The following is a 22,655-nucleotide window of genomic DNA, read 5'->3' on the forward strand; positions in this document are numbered from 1 at the left end:
AACACCACCTTCCCAACCTGTGACCTGTTCTCAGTCACATGAGACCCCCCCACAAAATTTAGTACAGCTGCAAGTGCTGTACCTTGTGTATAAATGCAAATTCTCATATTCTGAGCATGAGGATTTTACATGGCTCTTCTCACTATGTGGCACTTCATTAAGACCTTAGGCTGTTGCTGAAGGGTCAGATTTGCCTTCCCTGTCAGTGCCTACTTGTTCCCACTCCTTCTCTTGAGATGGCTTTCAGATTGAGCTCCCAGTCTCTCAGTCAGCCAGGCCACATGGAAATGTACTGCTTTGGAGTGTATGGAGTAGTTTTTGGAAAAAGAGATGCACCTAAGAGGAAGACCATTCTTCCTCAATGAGATGGCAGCCTACATTTATCATTTTTCATGAAGATTTGATTTGGTTCTTAGAGAGAAATATCAGGAGATTGTGATGATCCACAGTTATTGTGTCAGTGATCCTAATTTCAGCTGGGGACTCTGAATCTCTCCTTTTATTCTCAGAAAAGGATTAGCAGACCTCACGATGAGCTTGCCTATGACTTGACACTAGGTACAGTTAATTCCACTGTTGTAGCCACGCTAGGAGAAGAGGATGACCTTTTTGGCAAAGAGAAGGACTGACATCATAGCCTACAAACTGATTTGTTTCCCCCTGCCATCCTCAGATTATCAAAATGCAGAAATGAAGAGTACCAGATAAAGAAGCTCAATCCAACCCCCAGGCTTACAGCCTAATGCTTTAAAGGCAAACATGAAAGAGCAACAAGCAGAAAATGGAGTGAAAGTATCTCCCCTTGAATGAAAAGTCTTTCCCCAGATTCTTTCCTATTTGCACAGATAAAAGGGATATGCAGGGTGGCACAAAGAATCTATGTGTGTGGCATGCAAAATCTAAATGTGACCCTGCTCCTACCTGGAGCTTGTTTTTCAGTGCAATAAAGACAGAGCAAACAAGCATCCACCTCCAAACACTGAGTTTATATAAAAGGAGATGAGTTCAGCTATGCCACACAGAGAAGATTTACAAGATGAAACTGAATCACTCAAAACAAGGCAGTGCAAAACATTGCCATTTCCAACTGGGAAAAATCTTTCATGAATGCAAAGTGCTGTGAAAGTAAATGGCACATTAGGCCTCTTGATTTCATTGGGACATTTGTACACTTACAGTTGATTTTTGGCCAGGCATTTGGCAGATGGGGAAACTGAGGCCCAGGAGGGTATCTCTACTTGTGTTAAGTCATGCAAAGGGTCAGTGACAGACCCAGGGGCAGAGGGCAGGAATCTCTGCACCCCAGTTCCAATCTCAGACCACACTGCCAGAGCCAGGGCCTGCACAAGGACTGTGGAGAGTGATACATTACCAGTAAGCGAGGGAAGGATGCTCCTTCAGCGCTGGTGTTGGAAGGGCTGGCAGCTTCTTTAATTCATTCCTTACAACTTCATTGCTGAAAGAGAGTTCAAAAGGAGGATCAGGCTACAAGAAAACAACCACAATATTTGATATGACTTGACCTAGCTGGCAGGCTGCTATGGCTCTACATCTGTTCCTTCTTAACAAAAGGCACTGGGGTTTCCTTTTTCTCCTCTCTTTATTTGTTTTATGGCTGCCCAGTTAACTTTTCCCTCTATTATCAAAATTGGAGAGAAGCTCTCCCAGATGCTTATGTTGAAGCACTTCCTACCAGTGACTGGACACAAAAGCCACCATGTCACATGTCACTGAGCAGGGTGTCACGACATTTTCATATAGGGAAGAAAAACAAGGGGGAGAGAAAGTGATGCTTTCAGCTGCAACTATACATCTTTATTTAATGCCTTATAAACTGCTGCAAAAAGTAATAATTTGCTTTCTTAGCATCCCAGGTTGTTCTTAACTCTTGCCCAGTGACCTGTCCTTTGCATAACACCTTCACTGATAAGACTCCACTTTGAATTTGGGTCCTGCTACACAAAACCTTCCTACACAACCACCTCACTAACATTCTTCTCCCTGCAATCTCCAGTGGCCACAATGGCATCACTGTGCAGCAGAGCAGGGAGAGCTCATCAAATGGGAGGCAGATTCTCACAGATGAAACCGTGGGATTTTCTGCTACAAACCCCAAATGCCTCCCTTCCCACTTTTAAACACACATGGAATTGTGTGCACATAGAAAAAAAAAACCTCAAAGGCTTGGGAAGGAAGGCAGTGCTGCTATTAATTTTTAAAATTGTAGAAATACACAGCCAAGAGGGCCAGACAGGACACAGAGGAGTGCCAAAGAATTCATGTTTATTGGCTTACTTCGTTCCAGCAACTTTTTCTGCCTTCTTATACCCTTTCCTTTATCCTACCCAAACGTGTGGCTGTCCTGGAGCTGCAGAGAGATACCTCTTCCAGAGCTCCAGATTCCCCAGCCCACTGGCTTCTCCCATGAGGCTGGTAGACAGGCAGACAGGTAGTCTTGACCTCTCTGGCTGCTGACATCTGCTAAAGATGTCCAAAGATCCTGACATCTGCTAAAGACTTGAGGAGCTCTTGGACATCCCAGATCACTCTGGGTTTCATCCTTGTCTCTGGGACAGTCTGTATGTTGACTTGTAGAGAAGTGACACTGCTTCAGTTGGAAAAATCTTCCCACAGCATTTCTCCATTTGCACATCCCAGGAGCAGGCTCTGCCTGAGACCTAGGTGGGTTTGTTTTAATTGGAGTCTGCAGGTTAATTGCTAGGTTGGGCCATAGGGTAAACCACTGACATAAATCCTGGAGCAGGCATTTTGGGCATGTCTACAGACATTTGTTATTTATTATTATGGTAGTTCCTTGACAATCAATTAAGTAGTTTCAAAACAGGACCAAACTTCTAGTCAGGACAGATCTGTGAGAGATGGCCAAGTCTCAAGGAGGCTCAAATTTTGCAGAGTAAAGATGTGCTGAATAGCACACAAGAACTGAGACAACTGCTGCCATGCTAAGCACATGGAAAACCCCATTGTAACTCCTCCTATGCCAAGCCAAAAGGCTCTTGACAAACAGTGTTTGAACACCCACTCCTGCTCAAATCCCATGGTCACTTGGCCATCAGAGAGCTCTTCTCTTCTAAGTGCAAATGCTCAAAACCTATTCAGATTTATTCTTCCATGGCAGGTAAATATCTGCACAAGTCTGAACATGAAGCTGCTCTGCACTGTGTTATCTGCTGATCTGGAAGCTCTGTTCTGTGACTGACAGCCTAGAAAACAAGTTGCTGCTTTTTAGAGTTTATTGCCAAGAGCTGTCTCCTCCACAGCATGTGCATACTCAGCTCTTACTGAGGCTTTTGACATTTTGAAAGAAACTGGGAAAAAATAATAGAACTTGGGACAATCAGAGTACAAGCAGAAGTAACTGCTCTCAAATGAAGATTTTTTGAAGCTGGCTGCTCAGAGAAGGAAGTTGAGAAATTTCCAAAACTTTTCTGGGAAAGCACAGAGTAGGTTCCAAACAGGGACTTTCTGAGCCCAGAAATCTATCAAATAGGGCAAGATTAGTGGTGACTAACGATCCCTGAGAGTCTGGGAAAAACTCTGAGTCAGTAATGGCTCCTATAAAAGAAAGGGCTAACATCAGTCAGCTCTGTTTTTTCTGTCAGTGAGGCACAAAGTTTGCCTGTGCTTTGACAAGGTCTTTTAAGAATCAGAGAAAAAGACATTCTTAGTGATGTTGGGCAGGATTAACATTTCTGCTCAGCACCTAGAAAATATTGTAAGGATAGTACCTCAGCCTCAAAGCACCTCAAAAGTCAGGTAATCACTTCCAGGAACAAAAAGGTATTTCATTCTGTGGTCCATGCATTCACTAAGCCTTCTGGCAAGACTCATCTCAAGATAAATTAATTTAGACTCCCAAAAAGATGTCAAATCAATAAAAGGAAAAAAAGTAATGACTCAGGTTGCATTTGAATTAGTGGTCATGGGGTCACTTTCCTCTTGGCTCCTTTTAAAACACTGAACCCCTCAATTTTTAAAATGTTTCCAGCAGGATCACAAGTGGTTTTTTACTTACTGCCTTTCATGCTTTTTCTAGTGAAATATCTCAGTGTGTTTGTTTTATTACTGCATTTAGAAAGTGTTTGTTTAATCCGGTCACTTGTGCTGCATTTATTTTATATTCGGAAGTGTCCAGTCTCCAGGGCTGATATATACAGAAGGGTGTTTAGGGCACAGATTTATTAATATGTGGGAGAAAGGCTCCAAACACACTTTCTCTGTGTCCCCTAGACCACTTTATTTATTTTTTTCCCTATGGTGATAATGGTAATATTTAAAGGACTGAATAACAATGTGAAAACTGAACTGGAAAAGCCATCTGCATGGGTTCCTGAAAGCTGGTTAGAAAGCTGTAGTAAGGTTGGCTAATAATGGACACAGAAAAGAGAACTCCTTTTTCTTGGGTTTTTTTCTGGTACTGCCTGTTTAATGACTCTTGTCCAAATAAATTAGTCACCCCCTCTTAGTATCTTTATCTACACAGGGGGACAAAAAGCCTGCCTAGAACTTAATAAAAATTTTGTGGAAAAAAAAGTTTTTGCACATTGTCTAAAATAATTTTGAGCAAGATTACATATGCAATTGTCTCAGGAAATCCATACGTTTCCCAGCATGCGTAATAACAATGATCAGGAACAAAACAAAACTGCAGGTTAAAGTTACCAACTCTTCTCAGCATGGTAATTAATTCTGTAGAACGCAGGAGGAAATGCATACTCTGAGATTCTCAGATTAGATGGTACTTTTCAAAATACAGTGTTTAGGATCTTTACCATTAGGCTGCAAGACTGCAGCCCAAGTTTTCTAACCCTTTAATACATTCTAATTGGTTAAATGTCACTTGGTAACACAGAAAGAAAAGTAAGCCTGAAAGTATGTTAGATTACCATCTGCCCAAATGTTGAAATTATTGTGAAATTCTGCCTAGCAGGAAACTGGCTGTTAGCTTTCCTCCCTTGTTATTCTTTCATATATTACTGGGAGACACTTGGAGTTCAATTGAAATGTCTCATACTTTTTAACTGGAAGAAATCTAGCAATGAGGAAGTAGCTGCAGTGGTTCAGGATTTTGTTTTACTCAGAGGTTTTTATTTCCCATCCCCAAACAGAGGGACAAATGATCTGTATATGCCATTTCTTGCTGCTTTGACATACAAGCTGTTTAAGGCTGAAGAACTGGATTATGAACATTTTAAAAAAACAAAGCTGGTTTGAGTTTCCCAGAGATTTTGGGACTGGACTCTCAATCTGGCAGGATTAAATTAGGGGGGAAAATCTCAAATATTTTAACAGTATGCTGTATTCCCCCACAAATTAGCCAGGGCAGCCTTGGTAATTCCTTTATGTAGACCTAAAGAGAGTCACACCTGTAGGATTTGTGTCCATCTAAGAAAACTGAAACCAAGCTTGACTCAGCTCCCAACTAGAAACAAGATTAGTTTGAGCTAATAACCTTTAGATCTGCCTGCAGGGTACTAGTTTAGGACCCTTATAAATGCAATTCTGTGCATTTGAAGTCAAAATGTTTGCAGCTAATATTGAAAAGCACAGGTCCAATCTTAAGTGTCTGGTTCCACCTGAAAACCAGCTGAACAAGGAAACTTGATTGTCTGAAATTCAATGGTATGTTCCAGATTAAAGTAAACATATTTAAGTAAACATATTTAAGTCTTGTCAGCTGGCCAGCTGTCAGTTTCATTTGGGCATTCTCTTTCAGTAATGTGAAAATGCTCTTCTTTAGTGCAGAGGACTAGGAACTTCTTAAGAAAAAAAGCTTTTTATTTTAAACCTCATTCTGCCTGAATAACTAAGAGATGGAGGCCACTTACAGCAAACATTTAGAAATACTTAGTTGATCTAAACAGGATCAGGAACTCAGAGTTTCTGATGAGCTTGTTTTTAAAATGAAACACACATTAGAAATGGTAAAGGACTTAAAAGAATTCCTCACTGTAGCGGCTAAACTCATCTGTCAGGGCTGTAGTGGCATTTTACTTCAAGACAGGTGAGGGTGATTTGGACTGTGTTCCCCAGGCTTAGCAAAACCTGGGAATCACTGTGATGCCCAAGGTGACAAGAAGCAGTGATAACAGACTCATGCATGGTAATGTCCTGCCAAAGGATTGTGTTTGAAATGACACAAGCTGCTTTTTGGAAAAGGAAAAAGGAGTACTCTGAGCACAGTGATTATTCTGAGGTATGGGATGATTTCCTCAAAAGCAGCAGTGGAAGCTGCTGTCACTGAGGATGTATCAGTTCACAGAGGTAGAAAGCTGACTGTTAGAGTTTGTAAGACTGATTCTGCTTTTTGAGTTCCCATGAGGCTCAAAGAGCAGACTTGCAAATGCATTCAAGAGTCCTGAACCAGCTGCAGATCCTCCACGTGGCTGCAGTGGGGCTTGGAGGTAATCCCACTCTGGCCACCATGGGCGGGTGCCAACACGCAGCTGGAGCTGTGACAGTTTGGCTTTGACTATCCCAGCACCTGAGGTGATCAGCAGTGACTCACAAGAAGGCTCCCATGGGGAACAGCAATTCTCCCATCACCACCAATGAGCCAGAGTTTATGCACTTTTCTGGATGGGGGCCAGAGAGAAACTCGTACTCTCACAGGCTATAAATCTGATGGTGGCAGTAGACAGGACAGGTGTGGGAAAGCTGCAGTCTGTGTTCCAAGCAGGCAACCCTTTAGAATTAAATTATTTCTTCAAAAACAAAGAGTTCAAGAGTTCAGCCTTCACACAACATATGTTGCCATGCACAACATATCATCTTTAAATCTCAGCAGCAAGACAATCGCAACTGCAAAGCTTCTCTGTCTCAAAGAGTAGCTACTTCTACTTTAAACAGTATTTCAACATCAACTAATTTCAGACACTGAAGCTAACTTGATCCCTAAGAGAAGTCAGAACATTTGCTTTCACCTGCAGTTCTTCTGGCTGGCCTGAGGCTTGGTTTGCCTGCCAGATTTAACACTGCTGATACAATAACCACAAATCTCAGCAGGCAAAAATCTTGACCACAACAACCTCATGTTCAGCAGCACCTGGATCTCACCCAGCACATAAACCTGTGTCAGTGCACATTAGATGGGAGCTGCTGGACAGACATCCCTTGGAGATGCCAAGTCTTCTAGACCACAGAGGATCAGGGAAGCATTCTTATACCTTCCTCCAAGAACAGCCTTCAAACCAGCAGACTGCTTTGTCCCCAAAGTCCATTTATAAATTAAGGTCCCTGGCAGTGCCCTCAAATTGTTCATATGACACCCCTTCTCTGCCTGACTTGGATGTAAAGAATCCCCCTTTCACTTCAAACCACTGTGATCTGCAGGGGGAAAAATCAGAGCTGTTTTAATGGGCCTGGTGATGAGAGCCAGACTGATGTGGTGAGAGCAGTTAACACCATGGCTTGAGCTATCTTCTGTGCCTTCGGAGAAGATTCCTCATTTCTCTGTGGCCTAGAGAAACACTGATAAACTCAACCATTCCTTTTACAAGGGAAATCACAACTTTTAGCAGGTGGATACTTTCCACCAGCTGTTTCCATTTCTGGTCTGGAAATGGGTACTTGAAGATAAAATGCTTTCAGTCCTATTACTCTCAACTATCTGATTCTTTTCTGTTCTGAGTTTCATAGTCTGAATGTACACTTTCTGAGTGTGTTTTCACCATAACCAAGACATTCTGACAAACAAATACTGCTCTTTGTAGCAAAACCAGTGGTTTATCACAGTTGGAATGGCAAAACTTTGGTTGGCACAACTCTTCTGGACACCAGACTGAAAAGTCAGAGCCACATGCACTCCAGTACCCCCTAAATAAACAGTATTGATAGCCAAGTTATTCCACCTTGGGCAGAACTGAAAAATGAAGCAAGACTGGGTCTCTGTGGTCAGATGCAAGTCAGGATTTTGCAAGTGCATTAAAGTTTTGAGAAATGACAAGGCAGAGCTTAAACTTCCTTTTAGCAAGGGCTACCTTATGTCATCTCAGATTCCATGATGGGCAGGAGATACCTACAATGCAGTTCTTTTTCACTGATTTGGCACCATTTTAGCTAGCTGGAAGTTTCAATCCACCAGAAAGGGGAACCTGCCTGTTCTTCATGGCCTCCTAACATTACAGTCATGTTTCAGTGTATTGCAATGCTGACAAAATTAAGACAATTTTTAGGCTCCCCTGACAATTCAACTCCACTGCCCATTTCTTTTCTTCTCTGAAACTAACTTTAATGGATATTGTGGTCCTCCAGACTATGTGAAATTTTTAACATTGTCAGTTCTCCTGAGCTTCACACTAAGAACTTCCACATTTCTCACATGAGACACCAAACACCCATCTGACCTTTGGCTGCTACTAAGGGGTAAATCACAGACATGGTCAACTTACAGGAAAATTCTTGGGCATTTCATTAGCAGTCTTCTGAAACACCAAGTAAAATGACCTCATTGAATTTCTTACAGTAAGTCTGAAGATTTGGCTCAAGGGATAGCAGATGTTCAACAAAACCAATTATCGAATCAGTGATTTTGAGAACTGTCCAAATTGAAACTGAAATATCAATTAGTGATGGAATTTTAATGCTGCCTCTGGCAGGATCTGTGATATAACAGTGATTTTAGAGTCATTTCCGTAGCAATTTCCTTCCGAAGACTAGTCTATTTCCTGAACTTCATGACCACATAATGAGATTTGTCAACAACAAAATCACAAACAATGCTGTTTGCAAGGCATGCTCTGGGCAAAGGTTGTGTTTGGTGAAGAAATTATGTCAGGAAACATGATGTCTATGTTAGCCATGCTCACACAGTTGCATTGCTAACAGAGGCAATCCTGCTGCTACACAGCTGCAACTGAGTTGCATGTCTCACACAGGAATTTTACCAGATTTATTCTCACATCACACAATGGCAAAAACTTTTTAAGTTCACTTACCTTGAAAAATCTCCCTTTGCCTCCTGTAGAACAAGGAAGAGAAATCAAAAAATATAATTAAAAACACAAAAAAAAAAAAAGAGAAGAAAAGGCTGTTCAGGACTTTCCATTTGCAAAATTCATTTAGCAGCAATTTCCTGTTGTAATTGATTCCTCATGCAGGTTTTGGAACCAGTATCTAATGTCAAGTGCCACGATACAGTGAGTTGGGCAGATTAGCAAACAAAAGATCTAATACAGGGCCAGATGATTCCTCATTCTGCTGTGGATACCTAAGATGCTACAGGAAATAATGCCAGTAAATAAGAAATTCTGGGTGGTACATTACTAGAAAATCTCTGAAGTCTCAGTGGCTTTGCAGCCTCTGAGACTGCAACTCCCCTGACTTTTTTACAAGTATTCTGGCCATTTTCTAGTACTTAGACTTTTAAAAAGATTTCTCACTGTCAGCTTTCAAGGGGATGCAAGACACAGGTTTCCTAATTCCTTGCTGGGTGTTTGGGGAAGTATTTAGCTCCTTTACATGTACATCTAGATACTTCTATTTATTACCATCAGCCTGACATTAAAGGGTTGGATAATGTTCCACTACAGTAGTTAGTCTTACTGCACACCTGGAGAATCCTCAGAATCTGGTGAGTGCCCTCTGCAATAGATTTAGCACACATTCTGCATTTTCCATTTACCACAGACAATATGCCTTTCATATGATTCATGCTAAAGCACCTCATTTGCCACCAGCTACACAGAAAGCACAGTGCAAGAATGTAATTTGTGCAGTGAGGGAGTTTCCACTGCCAAAAGGACTGAGCTTTGTGTTCAGGTCTTTTGTCTTTACATCCATTCATCTACCCGCAAAACCTGCCAGCCCACGTCCAGTGGTGTTTCAGTCCTGAGGCTGGGGTAAAGTTCAGAGCTCTGGTGGTACTTTAATTTGTTCTGGTAATAAAACAATTTGAAATGGGGCTGCAGAATAAATCACTTGAGTTCTGACAGACCTTTACTTTCTTTCCATTTCCCTCTGAGTGAAGTAAAGGGCAGACAAGCACTTCTCTGGTTCATAGAAAGGAGCCTTTGAGCATGTCATGATTACAGTTCAACACAGAACAAAGCCCAAAGTATATGCTCTTGCCTGCATGGTTGTGAGCATACTGAATTTAAAAACCAATTTTGTAGGGTATATTTGTCATAATTCAATGCTTTGACCTAAATGCTGCAGCAAGAAGTAGAGCAAAATGCAGTATGATTCCTTTTGTTTTGCTTGGATCCTGTCACAAACATGGGTTGTAGTAGTTTCTGCTTACGGGCAGCAAAGGTGTGGCTTGTTTTGACTGTTTTTATTAAGTTACACATCAAACTACTACAGGAATAAGCGTAACATCCTGTGTTTGTGGCAAGAAACAATCCCAGCAACAAGGGTTAGTTACAGCTCTGGGTCTGGCTGTACAATTACTAAACAGTAAGTTATTCACTAGGATGAGCAGACAATAGATTCATAACCCCACTGCTGCTCCTCACAATGAGCCCGTTGTTTGATGTGGATTCCCCCAACAGCCAATATGTGATTTCTATAATGTGCTGCTAATTGAGTCCTCCATCCTGACTCTCTTGCTCCATTCTTGTTACATAAAGTGATTTTAATGAAGGTTCAAATCCCTACACATTAATTGCTTCTTTAACGTGGCAAGTGCTCTAGAAGTGCAGTGCATTGTTATTTATTAGTGCAGTCTGATGAGCTGGTTTGTCTGCTCACATGGCTCCTCATAGCTTCATGGCTGATGGGAACAAAATTAAAACTACAGACTGTAAGAGAGGGGAAACAAGGATCATCTGACAATTACATCTGATCTGCTCCCACAGTCATGCTTCTAAAAAGAGAACTTTCACAAAACCCACCCTCACTACCGTGAAAAGGCTCCCCTCTGGGAACCAGACATTTACCAAACACTGCTTGGTCATTTGCTCTCTCTTTTCCCTCTTCTTGAAGAGTGGAACTTTGAAAGACAATATTTAGAAAGGTCGTTAAACCATTCTGCCCACGTTGGAGAGTACAGACAGTTGCATATGTAGAAGCTTATGTAGCTCATCAGAGGACCAAGCCCCACTGGGAAAACAAATGCAAGTAAAAAAAAAAACATTGCATATGGATTTCACCTAGGAATTTGCATTCATCACTTAGATTTTCTCTGGCTGTACATCATACTCCAGAGTCTTGGATATCTGTGCTGGTGCAAACATAACACTATTTCTGTATGGAAATTGTTGAGCAGTAGTACCTGCTCCTGAGCGGGGAGGTCTAGTTTGAGAGCCTTCTACACCCATTTTGACTGAAACAACGAAAACTATGCAAAGACATCTTTTTCCTGCAACTGGGGGGAACTCCTACACTTCCACACAGCCATTGTGGATTTGGTAAATCAAAACATTTAATTCAACATGAGGAAGCACCAAGTGAGAGAAGCTGGGTGCTTACCTGCAAGATGTATGCAGCCAGTTCAAACACCACTTCACTGTCAACCTCAATGAGTTCCTTGAAAGGTGAAGAAAACAAGAAGGAAAAAGAGAGTTGAGCTGCTGTAAGAAGGACATACATCTCCTCCTAACTACTGCATGGTGAAGCATGCAGTGCCAGTTTTCTCCCTTGGCTATGCTTCAAAGTATTCCCTGTGCTCCTGGAGACATAAGGGAGGGAGAACCTGCCCACTCAGATATAGAAAAAGCCAAATATTCAGTGAAATGTGCTGGTTAATGAAGCATAACTGGATGCGGCATGAAGGGATTCCTGGGGGAGGAGTGAGGGGAAGGCAGGTGGATGGGGTAGGATCAGGGTACATTTTATTTTCTTGTGTGATTTAGTGAAAAGCAGTCAATCATATAGATTTTTTTTTTTGCCCTCAGATGTGATCATGGTTCTAGGGAACACAGCTTTGTCCTTGGCTCACAGAAGCAAGGAATGAGAATTTGTATTTGACACACTGAGGTGGTATCAAAGCCCCCACTGGACTCCTCTGGCCCTTGCAGAAGGTAAACTCAAATGAAAATGAACCATATTTGCCCTTGCAAGATTTGAGCCCTGGTTTTGTCCTTTTCACCCCCCTAAGAGCACTGAGGCTGGGCGTGGTTTGAGAATGAGCTGTGACAACAAGTCTTTTGGTAGATCTTCCTTGCTCCATGTATAGGATTCTGCCACTGATGAAAGCAATCTTGGAGGGTTTTACTTGGACACCATGGTCACATGAAGAACACTGATAGTCAGAACAGCTCCTCTCAGGATTCCTCTGCTGAGCCAGGCACTGCTCTGACTGAATGTGCAGAATGCAGTCCGAGCATCAAAGATGCTTGAGATGGGAGGCACAAGCATTACTCTGGAGGCCAAGCATGCTATTTCTGACTCTCAGGTCCCTGCCTTTGGGAAGCTAGTGGGCTTTTACTGAAATAATGTTTAGGTCTCTATTCTTCAACTAGAACTCCTACATTGTCTCCTATGGACATGGCCCAGGACACTGTTCAGCTCATTCCTGTAGTGGTTTTTCTCTTGTATTTATTTAAGCTGCTGTTTTTAATATTTTACTTCATCTGGCAAGAAATGAGCGATCTAAATATAGATCACTGCTGTGATCCATGCTCCAGCCAACTCATGGCCACACCTCATTTACAAGCCAAAATTGCTGCACTGGCTTGTCTCTGGCAAAATCAAAAACAAAGGGAACAAAAACACAGGATAAGATCCAGGTGTCCTCAGCTTACAATAGTGCCAGCTTTTTAAAATAAGTTCACCTCTTTCATAACAACTCCTTGGGGAGTGAAGAGCAGCTCTGCTATGGGCGATAAACACGCCTTTCCCCTCTCAGCTGAGTGCCTGAGTCACGCCAGCACCTGCACCAATGATGAACCTGTGCCAAGGGAAGCGGCTGGTGCAAGAGGTTGATTCAGCTGCAGGCAGGGCTGGGCTGGGGCTACCAGGCACATCCCATAGCAAAGGGCAACGCAGAGTAGAATCAGAGCACCTGCTCTTCCTCCCGTCTGGAAGCACCAGGCATGGAACAGACAAACCAGCCCATGCAATGATGTGTCGATGCTCTGGCAAGTCTAAACTGGCAGGTGAAGTGGGCCAGAGCCCATCCTCTGGCCCTAAGGGTACATGGGGTGCAGCAGAGCTCATGACTAAACACTCACCCTCCCTCCCCCAGTCCTAGATGGGGTTTCCACCACTGTGTTGCCTATTTGGAACAGGTGGACATCCTTGATCAGTGCCTTGATCTCTGCCTGGGGCAGAGCTAGCTGGCACAGGCCAAAACCCACACCAGAACGTGCGAGTCATTAAGCAGCCTGTCTGATCAAGGGACAGTGCCTGATGCCAAGCCCTGTCTGCTTTGGTAGTACAAATGTGGCTTGGCCTTTCTGGCAAAAGTGGCTTGCTGGTCTGTGCAAGGGTTTGGGTGTGTGGCTTCACAAATGTCTCACCACTCAGCAGGGTTGGTGAGTGGGGGTGATGGGCACAGCCAGAGGAGCACAGCACCCAACACATGGCCAGCTGGCAACCCAGTGATCAGCAGCCCCAAACTAGGCCTCATTTTTATTCTTTCCTACCCTGAGCAAGGGGATGTTTGAGGATGTGTGTCTGGAGAATCGACAGTGTTAGTTCCTAACACTGTGCTAGCACTTCAGACTTTTCCCTGTTTCATACACATTTATCTTTCTGGGCTGCAGGGGAGCCAGGGCTGGAGGTATCCATGTGAAGTCCAATAAGGAAACTTTTGGTGCTTGAACAAGGAAGCTCTCAAGCTTTGGCAGCATGCGACATCATGTGCTAGCTGCAGGAATGACAAGCACTGGCTGTGCTTGGACACAAATCCCCCACAACATTACATTAAGAGGAATCTGCCAGGCTGGGTGCTCGCCCCGAGCCTTAGAAGACACTTTGCACCCAACTTTCAAATTCAGTGTCTTTTTCAATAGCACAGCATGGCTTACTGTGGCTGGAAGTCAAATGGGGAAGGATCTGCATGGGAGATTGGGACTTCAGCAGGGCTATTTTTGGATAGAGACGCTCAGCTTGAATGTGCAAAGTAATGGTTTCAGGAGAGGTCAGACTAAAATAGACCCACTTAGATCTGTAGGCACTTTGTTTTCTTTATTTTGTTCCCCTCTTCTTATTAAGCTTTCTCCAAAAAAAGAACAACAGTGTAAGCTTTTCCTGGCAGTACTTCAAAAAGGAACTTTCCCCAGGAACCAAAACGTGATGCTCACTGAGCTTGTTGCTGGAGAGGGCTGACTAAGCACATCTAATTGCAGCCTTGCCGGAGAGCAAAGCACTGCACAGCTCAGCTCAGCAGCCCTGCCTAGTTCCTGGGCACTGAAAAAAAGGAATTTTCTGGCTTCTGCCCTGCATTTTAGAAACTACAAAGTTAGTGTCCATGTATTTTAGGACATATAAATGTCAAGTGAGGCTCCAGATTTGGTGTAATCTACTTGGCTTAGCAGGTGACAAACGTGCTGAAGGTTGTGGGATGGCAGAATCTCTCCCTAACTACATCTGTCTTTTCCTACCACTTCCTCTCTGGCAGATGGAGGTGAGTCACAGGAATGGCCTCTGCCAGCACAGAGGGAGGTAGGAGGGATCCTCCCAGGGAATCCCAGCTGCTGACAAACCTCTCCCAGTCCCAGACATCCAGCCCACCTGGCTGAGTCTGCACACTGCCAATCTCCACCGCAGCGTGGTCTGGGGCTGGTTGATTTTCCAGACCTTGCTTTGTACAGCTGGCTTGTGGCATGAGAGGGATCAGCTTCATGGCTCTGCTGTGGGCACCCCTCCAAGCTGAGGATATGCCAGGATGCCTTATCTCTGGCACAGAGTACCTGGCAAGGGGCTGCTCTGAGGGGCAGTGCCAGGGACAGCAGCCTGCTCTTCCAGGAGTGGACCAGGGAAGACAATTACTCATACAAAAACATTTCTCAGTGCATGGCTTGTTCCTCTACAAGGTGATATTCGGTGCATATCCACAGACACCCTTACCCGACGCACATATAATCCCATACACTCCTCCTGTCCCACAAATCTGAGGACACTTGGCTGGTTCAGCCTGGAGAAGAGGCTGAGGGGAGACCTCATGGTGATCTGCCAACATCCTCAGGAGGGGCAGTGGAGGGACAGGGACTGAACTCTTATCTGGAGAACAGTGACATGCTGAGGGAGTGACACGAATCTGACACATGGCTGGATATCAGGGAAAGCTTCCTCACCCAGAGGGTGGCTGGACGCTGGAACAGGCTCCCCAGGGCAGCGGTCACACAGTGAGCCTGACAGAGCTCAGGATACCTTTGGACAACATTGTCAGGAACATGGTGGGATTCTTGGGGTTTATGCGTGCAAAGCCAAGAGCTGGACTCGACGATCCTTGCGGTTCCCTTCCAACTGAGGCCACTCCATCTTTCCCTCTCTCCCCCTCCCCTCACACACGCCGCTGCCCCGTCCCCGAACATGGCGCCTGCCCCGCACTGCCGCCCTCTGCGGGCCGGAAACCCTCACGGCAGCCGCTCGGCCCAGAGCGCCTTTTCAACACAAATCCAGACATTTCTGTCTAAATAAAAGCCAGTTTATAATTTTGGCAGTGCAGATTCCCTCCTGCCAGTCACAAGAGTTACTTCCAGGGCTGTTTTACCTCTGACAGGAAAGCTGCTGCCAAATGCGGTGGCAGCTGGAGATAGAGGATTGAGGAAACGTGCAAGGAGGAGGAGGAGGAGGAAGAGGAGAAGGAGGAGAAGGTTGTATCAGGAAGTCCAAGTGTGACCCATGTAAATTTTGGGGCAGGAAAAGCAGATCCAGGTGTCTCAGCCCACTCCAGTGCCTCCCAGAGCTGCCCAAGTGCTCACCTTGTAGATGCAGGACTTGGCGTTCAAGAAGAACAGCTCGATGGTGGCATTGTCCTTCAGATAGGAGATGCTTTCAATGTAGAACCTGAAAGGGAAAGCAAGAGGGGTGAGACACGAGGGAACATGGGCAAAAAACGGAAATGCACTTATTAAATTAAAAATGTGGTCAATTGAATCATGATGAATGTGCTAAAAATGAACTTTCTTCTCTTATACCAGGCTGAGGTGGTGAAGGAGGCTCGTGCACACTCCAGGACGTGATCAGTCACCACCACCTCAGCCATACTAAAGGAATTGGATCATCAAGTGGATGACTTAGGTTCTAAATAATCCTTTAAAATAAACCTTTATTCTGTTTTTTTTTCCTGTAAGCTTCACCTTCATTTGCCATCACATTTTCACCATCATAATTTCTTCATCATTCTTTTACCCAGCACAAAAAGTCTGTTCTGTTAACCTGCATCTTGTAAAATATTCATCTACAGAAATGCACTTCTGCGTTCCTTTCCTGTCCCCTTCAGCTCTGCATAAAGCAAATTTTATAAAGGGTTCTTTACATATTAGATCTATGGTCTCACAGTAAGACAGTAGTTACTAACCTTGCACAGTTTACCAGTACCATGAATAACAATGTTAAGGATGACAGGGAATGATCACAATCTAATTTTTTTGAGTTGAAGTGATTTCTCAGAACTCAGGAGAAAGCTCAAACCCTCAGTGTCAGAAAAGCCCACTCATTTGCATTGGCTTATTGCCCCAAATATTTGCAATTATGTTGAAAGCCCATGATATGTGTGAATTTATTCAGTACTCCATGTCCTGCCTGTTCTGAAGATCTGGTGCTTTGGCAACGAACCTTTTAAGAGCTTTGTGAGAACTGACTCCTGACCTTTATTCTGCCTTGAGATATTTTATTTTTTTGGGGAAAAAATGCTCTGGATACTGTCAATGTTAATGACTGACCATTCTATAGAGGTATGTTGTGTGTTCTTGTAGAAACAGAGAAAGCCTGACTATGTTCAGTGAGTGATGCATTTACTTAGGGTTTACAACAAGGTGAATTTTGCATTTACTTAGTGTTTTAGGTAAGGAAAATGAAATAAATATTAAATGCTGTTCGGTAGTGATCTTCAAATTGCAGTGCAGTGACAGCAACATTCCTCACATAAATTCCAGTGCTATCGTGCCTTGTCAGAGGCAATTAGAACAGGGAAGGTGCCAGCGAAATGGTGTCTGCACCAGGGACTGTTAAAAACCCAAATTCCTTAGAAATCTGGGTTGACATGCAGGGTCCAGTTACAGAGAAACCCCACTCTCTGACCCCACTGTCTGGGAGCAGACAGACCTGCAGACACTCCTGGGGCTTCACACAAATCCTGAAGGGATTGTCCACATCCAGCTATTTGCAGAGTCCAGGGCCTTAAATGCAGCCTTCTTAGGGGCAGAGGTCAAAGCTTTGTAGTGCTCCTAAGTGTCTTCTGAAGCCTCCTCAAAACACTTTATTTCCTGACAGGCAGAAACAACTCCTTGCTTATTAGAGTGAGGGAAACATTTTGTTCATTTGCTGAGGGGCTCCTGTCTGTATAACCCTTCCTTCTCCCTTTTCAGAAGAGAAATAAAAATAAAACCTGAACAAAACAAACCCCAAGAAAACACCAGCAACCAATCAAACCCATAAAACACCAAACACATTTGAATAAAGTGATGAAGCACAAAGATTAAATTTTTTCTTATTTTTTTCTGATTTTCACTGTTTCACCTCTTGTCCTTAAAGTGGCCTCTTTGCAAATAAAGAAAATACTTGGCTTTATAAATGCAAAAATTGATGCATTAAAAAAGGAACCTTACTAGATCCACTCTCCCAGTGCAGCTGGCTTCCCACCTGCTGAATTAATGGAGAATGATGCTAATTTGACACATTCTGTGGTTCTTGAACAACCTTCTCTTCTTATCACTGCTACCAGTGCTCTCCGAGTTATGGTGGTAGTTTTTCTTATTCCAAGGTCAGAAGAAAACGAGAACATTTTTTTCCATTTTGAATCCCAGTGAGTGTTAGCCCAAAAGCTTTTTGTTTCAGCAGCTCAGACGCGATGGTTCTCAGCATCACTAGAGGGCAATATTGCATTTCTTAAAGCTGCAGGGAGCTTTCCCAAGGCTTTCCACATGGACATAGATCGTTTTCTGTACAAAATTAAGTCTCTGGGAGCACAGAGCCTGCACATGATACTTCATCTCACAAAGAAAACCAATTCTCAAGTGATATCCAGAGTGAAGAGTGAGCTGGGAAGCTACTGGCTCTCACACATGCACCCAGACAAATGTGGAACGTGTGCACCAGGAAACTGGTGCTACTTAAGAGAAAACAGATTTGCAGAGGGAACTCTTGTGGGATTTTCTATGTGACAAGCTCAGAAAACCTGAACTGGAGTAGATTACCCTGAATTCACAGTTGGTGCAGTAACAACAAAAAGGAAAGACACTTTTTTTTTTTTTTTTCACTTAAGACTAGTTTCTGTCCCATCTCCTCCTGTTTTCATCTTTTATGAGCACAGTGAAGGAACCCACACTTTACAATGACCAATGTCAATGACTAACGAGGCAGGCAGGAGCATCCAGCTGCTAAGGCAATGAACCAAGCAAACAAAAATCTGGGTTGAATTCCCAACTCGGACACAGGTTTCTTTTGTGACCTTCAGAAAATCATTCAGCTACTTGGGCTGTTGAGCTGGGCTTAGAAAACACCCCTCCCTTCTCTGCCCCCCTCTGTCTGTTTTGCCTGCTAAGCTTAGGAGCCTTTGAAGGCATGTTTCAAGATCATCAGTTTTGAGAGGCAGCTCTCAGATTTCTATTGAGGACTCCCCAGAGAGCAGCATTCCTTTCTGTGATGTGAAGCTGATGTGCCTGGGATATAATGGATAGGTTGAAGAGGGAAACAGGCAATACAATGTGTCCAAGACCTCTGCTCCACTACCTGCATCTCTTGCAATACACACTCAGCAAATAGTTTTGCCTCCAGCAGCTCCTACAAGAGGTTCCTTGATAGCCAGCAACTGTGCCTCTGAGAAATTAGCTGCCTGCAGGAAGGGGGAACACCCTATGAGACTTGGTGAGTGTAAAACCAAAGGAATAATTTGGGAGAAAATTTAAAAGATCAGCCAATGTTACTCTATTTCTGCATTCCTCCTCCCTCCCCAACCCCAGTAACTTGTAATTCATCAAGTACATTTTCTAAGCATTAATTAAATAGACCAGTGAATATTATGCTGGATAATGAACACAAAGTGCCTATCTTAGCTGCTCCCTCTCAGCAGCAGGAAAATAATAATGAACACTGCAGAAGGTGTCTTGGAAGACTTCAGAAGCTGCTGCATTTGAAATGTTTACGGCTTTTTAGCTGTGAGGACATGTCTCATACTGATCAGATTGCTCTCTGTTAAGCATTGGTTAAGTGACAACTTTCTCTGAGACAGCTTAAGCCCCCTCAAGCTGTGATGAATGGCAATTCCCATCCTAACCATCCAAGCACAGCCTCACAGTGGTGCTTGTGGAAACTCCTGATCCTTGGGTGAGGGGAAACTGGTACTACCACAATTTCTCCCTTGCAATACACACAGGCCCACCCATCTCTGACTCATGGCTCAGAGAAATGCCTGACTGGGTCCTGGACTCAGCAGTTTGATGAGTGGTTCTTCAGGAAATGGAGAATCCCTTACTGCTGCTGCTGGTCTTATCTGTGAACTCAGGCGTGTGTGTGTGTGTGTGTGTGTGTGTGTGTGTGTGTGTGTGTGTGTGTGTGTGTGTGTGTGTGCAGATGGGCAATTTTAGCAGTGATGGGAAGGTATTTGAACACTGGTGCTCTGTCCTTGCAGTGGGAATAGAGGAATTCATGACTGCCAAGCCCCTGAGCTGGTGGGGTGCTTGTGTGCACAGTGAGAGAAAAAATGAGCAGCACACCTGATCTCCATACACCAAAAGAAACTGTCAAATACAAAATATTTAGCATTGCCTCTGACACTCAGCCCTAGACATATCCTGTCAGCCTGACCTTGGCCATCTATCACCTAGCAGGCACCAGGCTCTCTGCAGTTGAGCTGCTGACTGGGTAGATAGACTGTCATAGCATTTGAAAGCACAAATCCATGTTTTTACTTCCAAGCAGAACCTGCCAAATGGTAAAAATATTTCACTGTGATCTTCACCACAGTAGTATTTCAAAACATGACCACAGCAAATGGATGCCTTGTCTACTTCAGGTGTCTATCTTTCCTGAGGCAGTGATACCATCCTCGTTCTTGTGAAGTTTGAGTCTGTTGGGAGCCAGCTAATCCAAAAACTTGTGTTCACATCTTTCCCAGCTGGCTGACTCTGATCTGGTCGGGATACATGACAGAGCTGTCAGCAGAGCTCAGTGACCCTCTCAATGGACTACCCTTTATTTCATTATTACAAAGGAATGGGTAAAGGAGAACACCCCTTCTCTGCCTCATCCATCCTGGGATCTGGCTCATTATCCCTCACCACATCATTCAGAACCTCAGAGGATAATTTGAAAAATATGAGGCCATTTGCTAACCAGGAAAAGAAAAATCGTATGTGTTGGTATAATGGACTTAAATGCAGATGTCATTATGTCCAGTGTCTCATGCTAAATGAGTACTCTGACCAGCACAGCTCCTTTTATGTTCCAGCCCTGTTTGCTAATAGTCATGGCTACACACTTTTATGTGCTGACACTTAGAAGCAGACAATGCTCATGTTAAATAGCTGGCCTGTTAAGCAATCAGTCAGGAAAGAAAATCAGATAAAAAGCTCACTTTACCTCCCCTTCTGCATTCATTTTGCTTTGGATCCCATGTCATATCTCCTCTGCCTGTGCAATGCTCAGGCCCTCCACATCCAGCACCTGGGATTGGTATGCAGGGGACAGGAGGCAGCAAGAGAGACCTGTGTCAACTTTTACCTCATTGCAGGGAAAATCATAACACTGGAGATGAATTTGATTCCAGAAATACAGGGAATCACAGCTAACAAAATAAAAAGCTGTGGATATTTTTTAACCTGAGCCTGTCCCCTCTCTCTTTCTCACCAGCTGCACTATATTATGAAGTTTTCTGCATCTTTACCTACTGTCAATCATTTTTTCTTGGTGCTTCTAAAATGTTAGCCCATTGAATCCCTGGAAAACCATGTGCTTTGGGGATATTTGCTCATTCCTATGCCTCATCTTCTCTTCTCCATGTATAAAATCATTAGGGATCTGCTTTGGAATATATAAAGACCATCTCTCTTCATCTCTTCTAGGCTGTATATCCTGGGAGTCTTTGCAAAATACCAAGTGCTCCAGTATGAACATAGAGAAGAGAAGGAATCAAAGTGGAAGTACAGCTACATTCCTCCCTCATATCTGGTTACAGCATTAAGGAAAGGCACTGACCTGAGTATAGTAAGCCCTCTGCCCCCTACCCACATGGGGAACCCAGCCTGCCCAGGCTATAAAAGCAGCAACTCAGCTCAACATAGTCTGTAAATTGCTCCACCACTGCAATGTCCCCTGGAGCTTAGCATGGCTTGCAGAAGTGCATCTTTGCACAAAAATATGTGGTTTTGTACAAAAGCTGTTGCAGCTCCTCTTGGCTTGGAGTGATATGCTTATCTGTCCCAAATGTGAGGTGAGGGCAGTGACTGGATCACAGCAGCACATTGCCTTCCCCTCCTCTTTTCCCTCAGTCACCAGGGGAATTGCCCCTCAATCTCCTGGGCATCAGCACAGCCCTTTCCTGCTCTTTGGTCATTGCCAGGAGTCACATCTTGGCTATTAGAGGTAACTTGCTGGGTGCACTGTCTCGCATAACACCACCCCACAGCATCTAGAGAGCATCTTTTATTTGAGGATTTCAGACCATTTTAGGAATAAAACCCCCTCCAGCTGTCCCATGTGTTGTCAGCAGCACATGAAGGAATGATTTGTCTGTCAAAGATGGCATGAGGGTCACTTATTTACTGACTCAGCCCTTGGTCAATGCCATGGTGACGGGACCCTTCATAGCAGACCTTCCTGTTGTGCACTGATGACAGCCCATCACACCCACTGGTGTAAGGTATGAACACCCAAATTGCAGTGAAAACAGAAACAATGTCTGCATGACTTTGACCCAGTCAGAGAATCCGTGTGTAGGCACTGATACAGCTATTGCAGCTTGATCCAAATTAGCTACAAATCCTACACTGACAGAATCCATCATTTCTGCATGGTACCTATCATGCAGTCTAAATGCTTCCCAAAATTAGACAAGACAATGCTGCCAGCATCAACACATTCAAAATGTGGCTCAAAACAACAAATTTTCAGATTGTTGCTTTTTCTGGCCCCTCGGGTAGCTGAATGGAAAGGAAAAACAACTTATCCCCTTCTCTCAACACAGCTCACTTATACAAATATATTCCTAGTTAAGCAGAAAACAGAAATGATGTTATGGGACTCAAGAGCCAGACTGCTATTAAGATGTGTGTGTAATGGATGGCTCAGCTCAGAGCTGTGTGCTAAGTAGCAGAGCCCCATTAGTTCCCTTCCTCAAGCAAAGGTCGGTTTTCACACAAGTAAATCTTCTGACTGGACAGAAGTTTCTCATATCTCTAAAGAGCCTCTGAGGAGCACAGCCTCCCCGCAGGCAATTTATTACACCTTCCCCCGGGTGAGCAGAGCAGGGGGCCACCCTGGGAAGGCTGCAATAAATTGTCTGCAGGGAGCCTTGTCTTCCAGCACAAACAAGGTCTGAGTGGCTGTATTTATACGCTGCGGCTGGCTGGGAGGAGGGGGTTTGCAGG

General features: G+C 43.9%; 1 protein-coding gene across 7 annotated transcripts in view; it reads right to left on the reverse strand.

The window, feature by feature from the left end:
- Nucleotides 1–22,655, reverse strand: part of FRMD4A (FERM domain containing 4A) — a 274,615-nt gene that overhangs the window by 62,175 nt on the left and 189,785 nt on the right. For all 7 annotated transcript variants that reach the window (XM_050985247.1, XM_050985239.1, XM_050985234.1 and 4 more), the window contains exons 5-8: nucleotides 15,831–15,915; nucleotides 11,431–11,487; nucleotides 8,958–8,980; nucleotides 1,373–1,456 (exon numbers count right to left, since the gene is read on the reverse strand). In XM_050985247.1, the coding sequence (XP_050841204.1) occupies nucleotides 1,373–1,456; nucleotides 8,958–8,980; nucleotides 11,431–11,487; nucleotides 15,831–15,915 (249 nt within the window). The remainder of the gene's footprint in view (nucleotides 1–1,372; nucleotides 1,457–8,957; nucleotides 8,981–11,430; nucleotides 11,488–15,830; nucleotides 15,916–22,655) is intronic.

This window comes from Serinus canaria, chromosome 1A (genome assembly GCF_022539315.1).
Source record: "Serinus canaria isolate serCan28SL12 chromosome 1A, serCan2020, whole genome shotgun sequence".
Lineage (NCBI taxonomy): Eukaryota > Metazoa > Chordata > Aves > Passeriformes > Fringillidae > Serinus > Serinus canaria.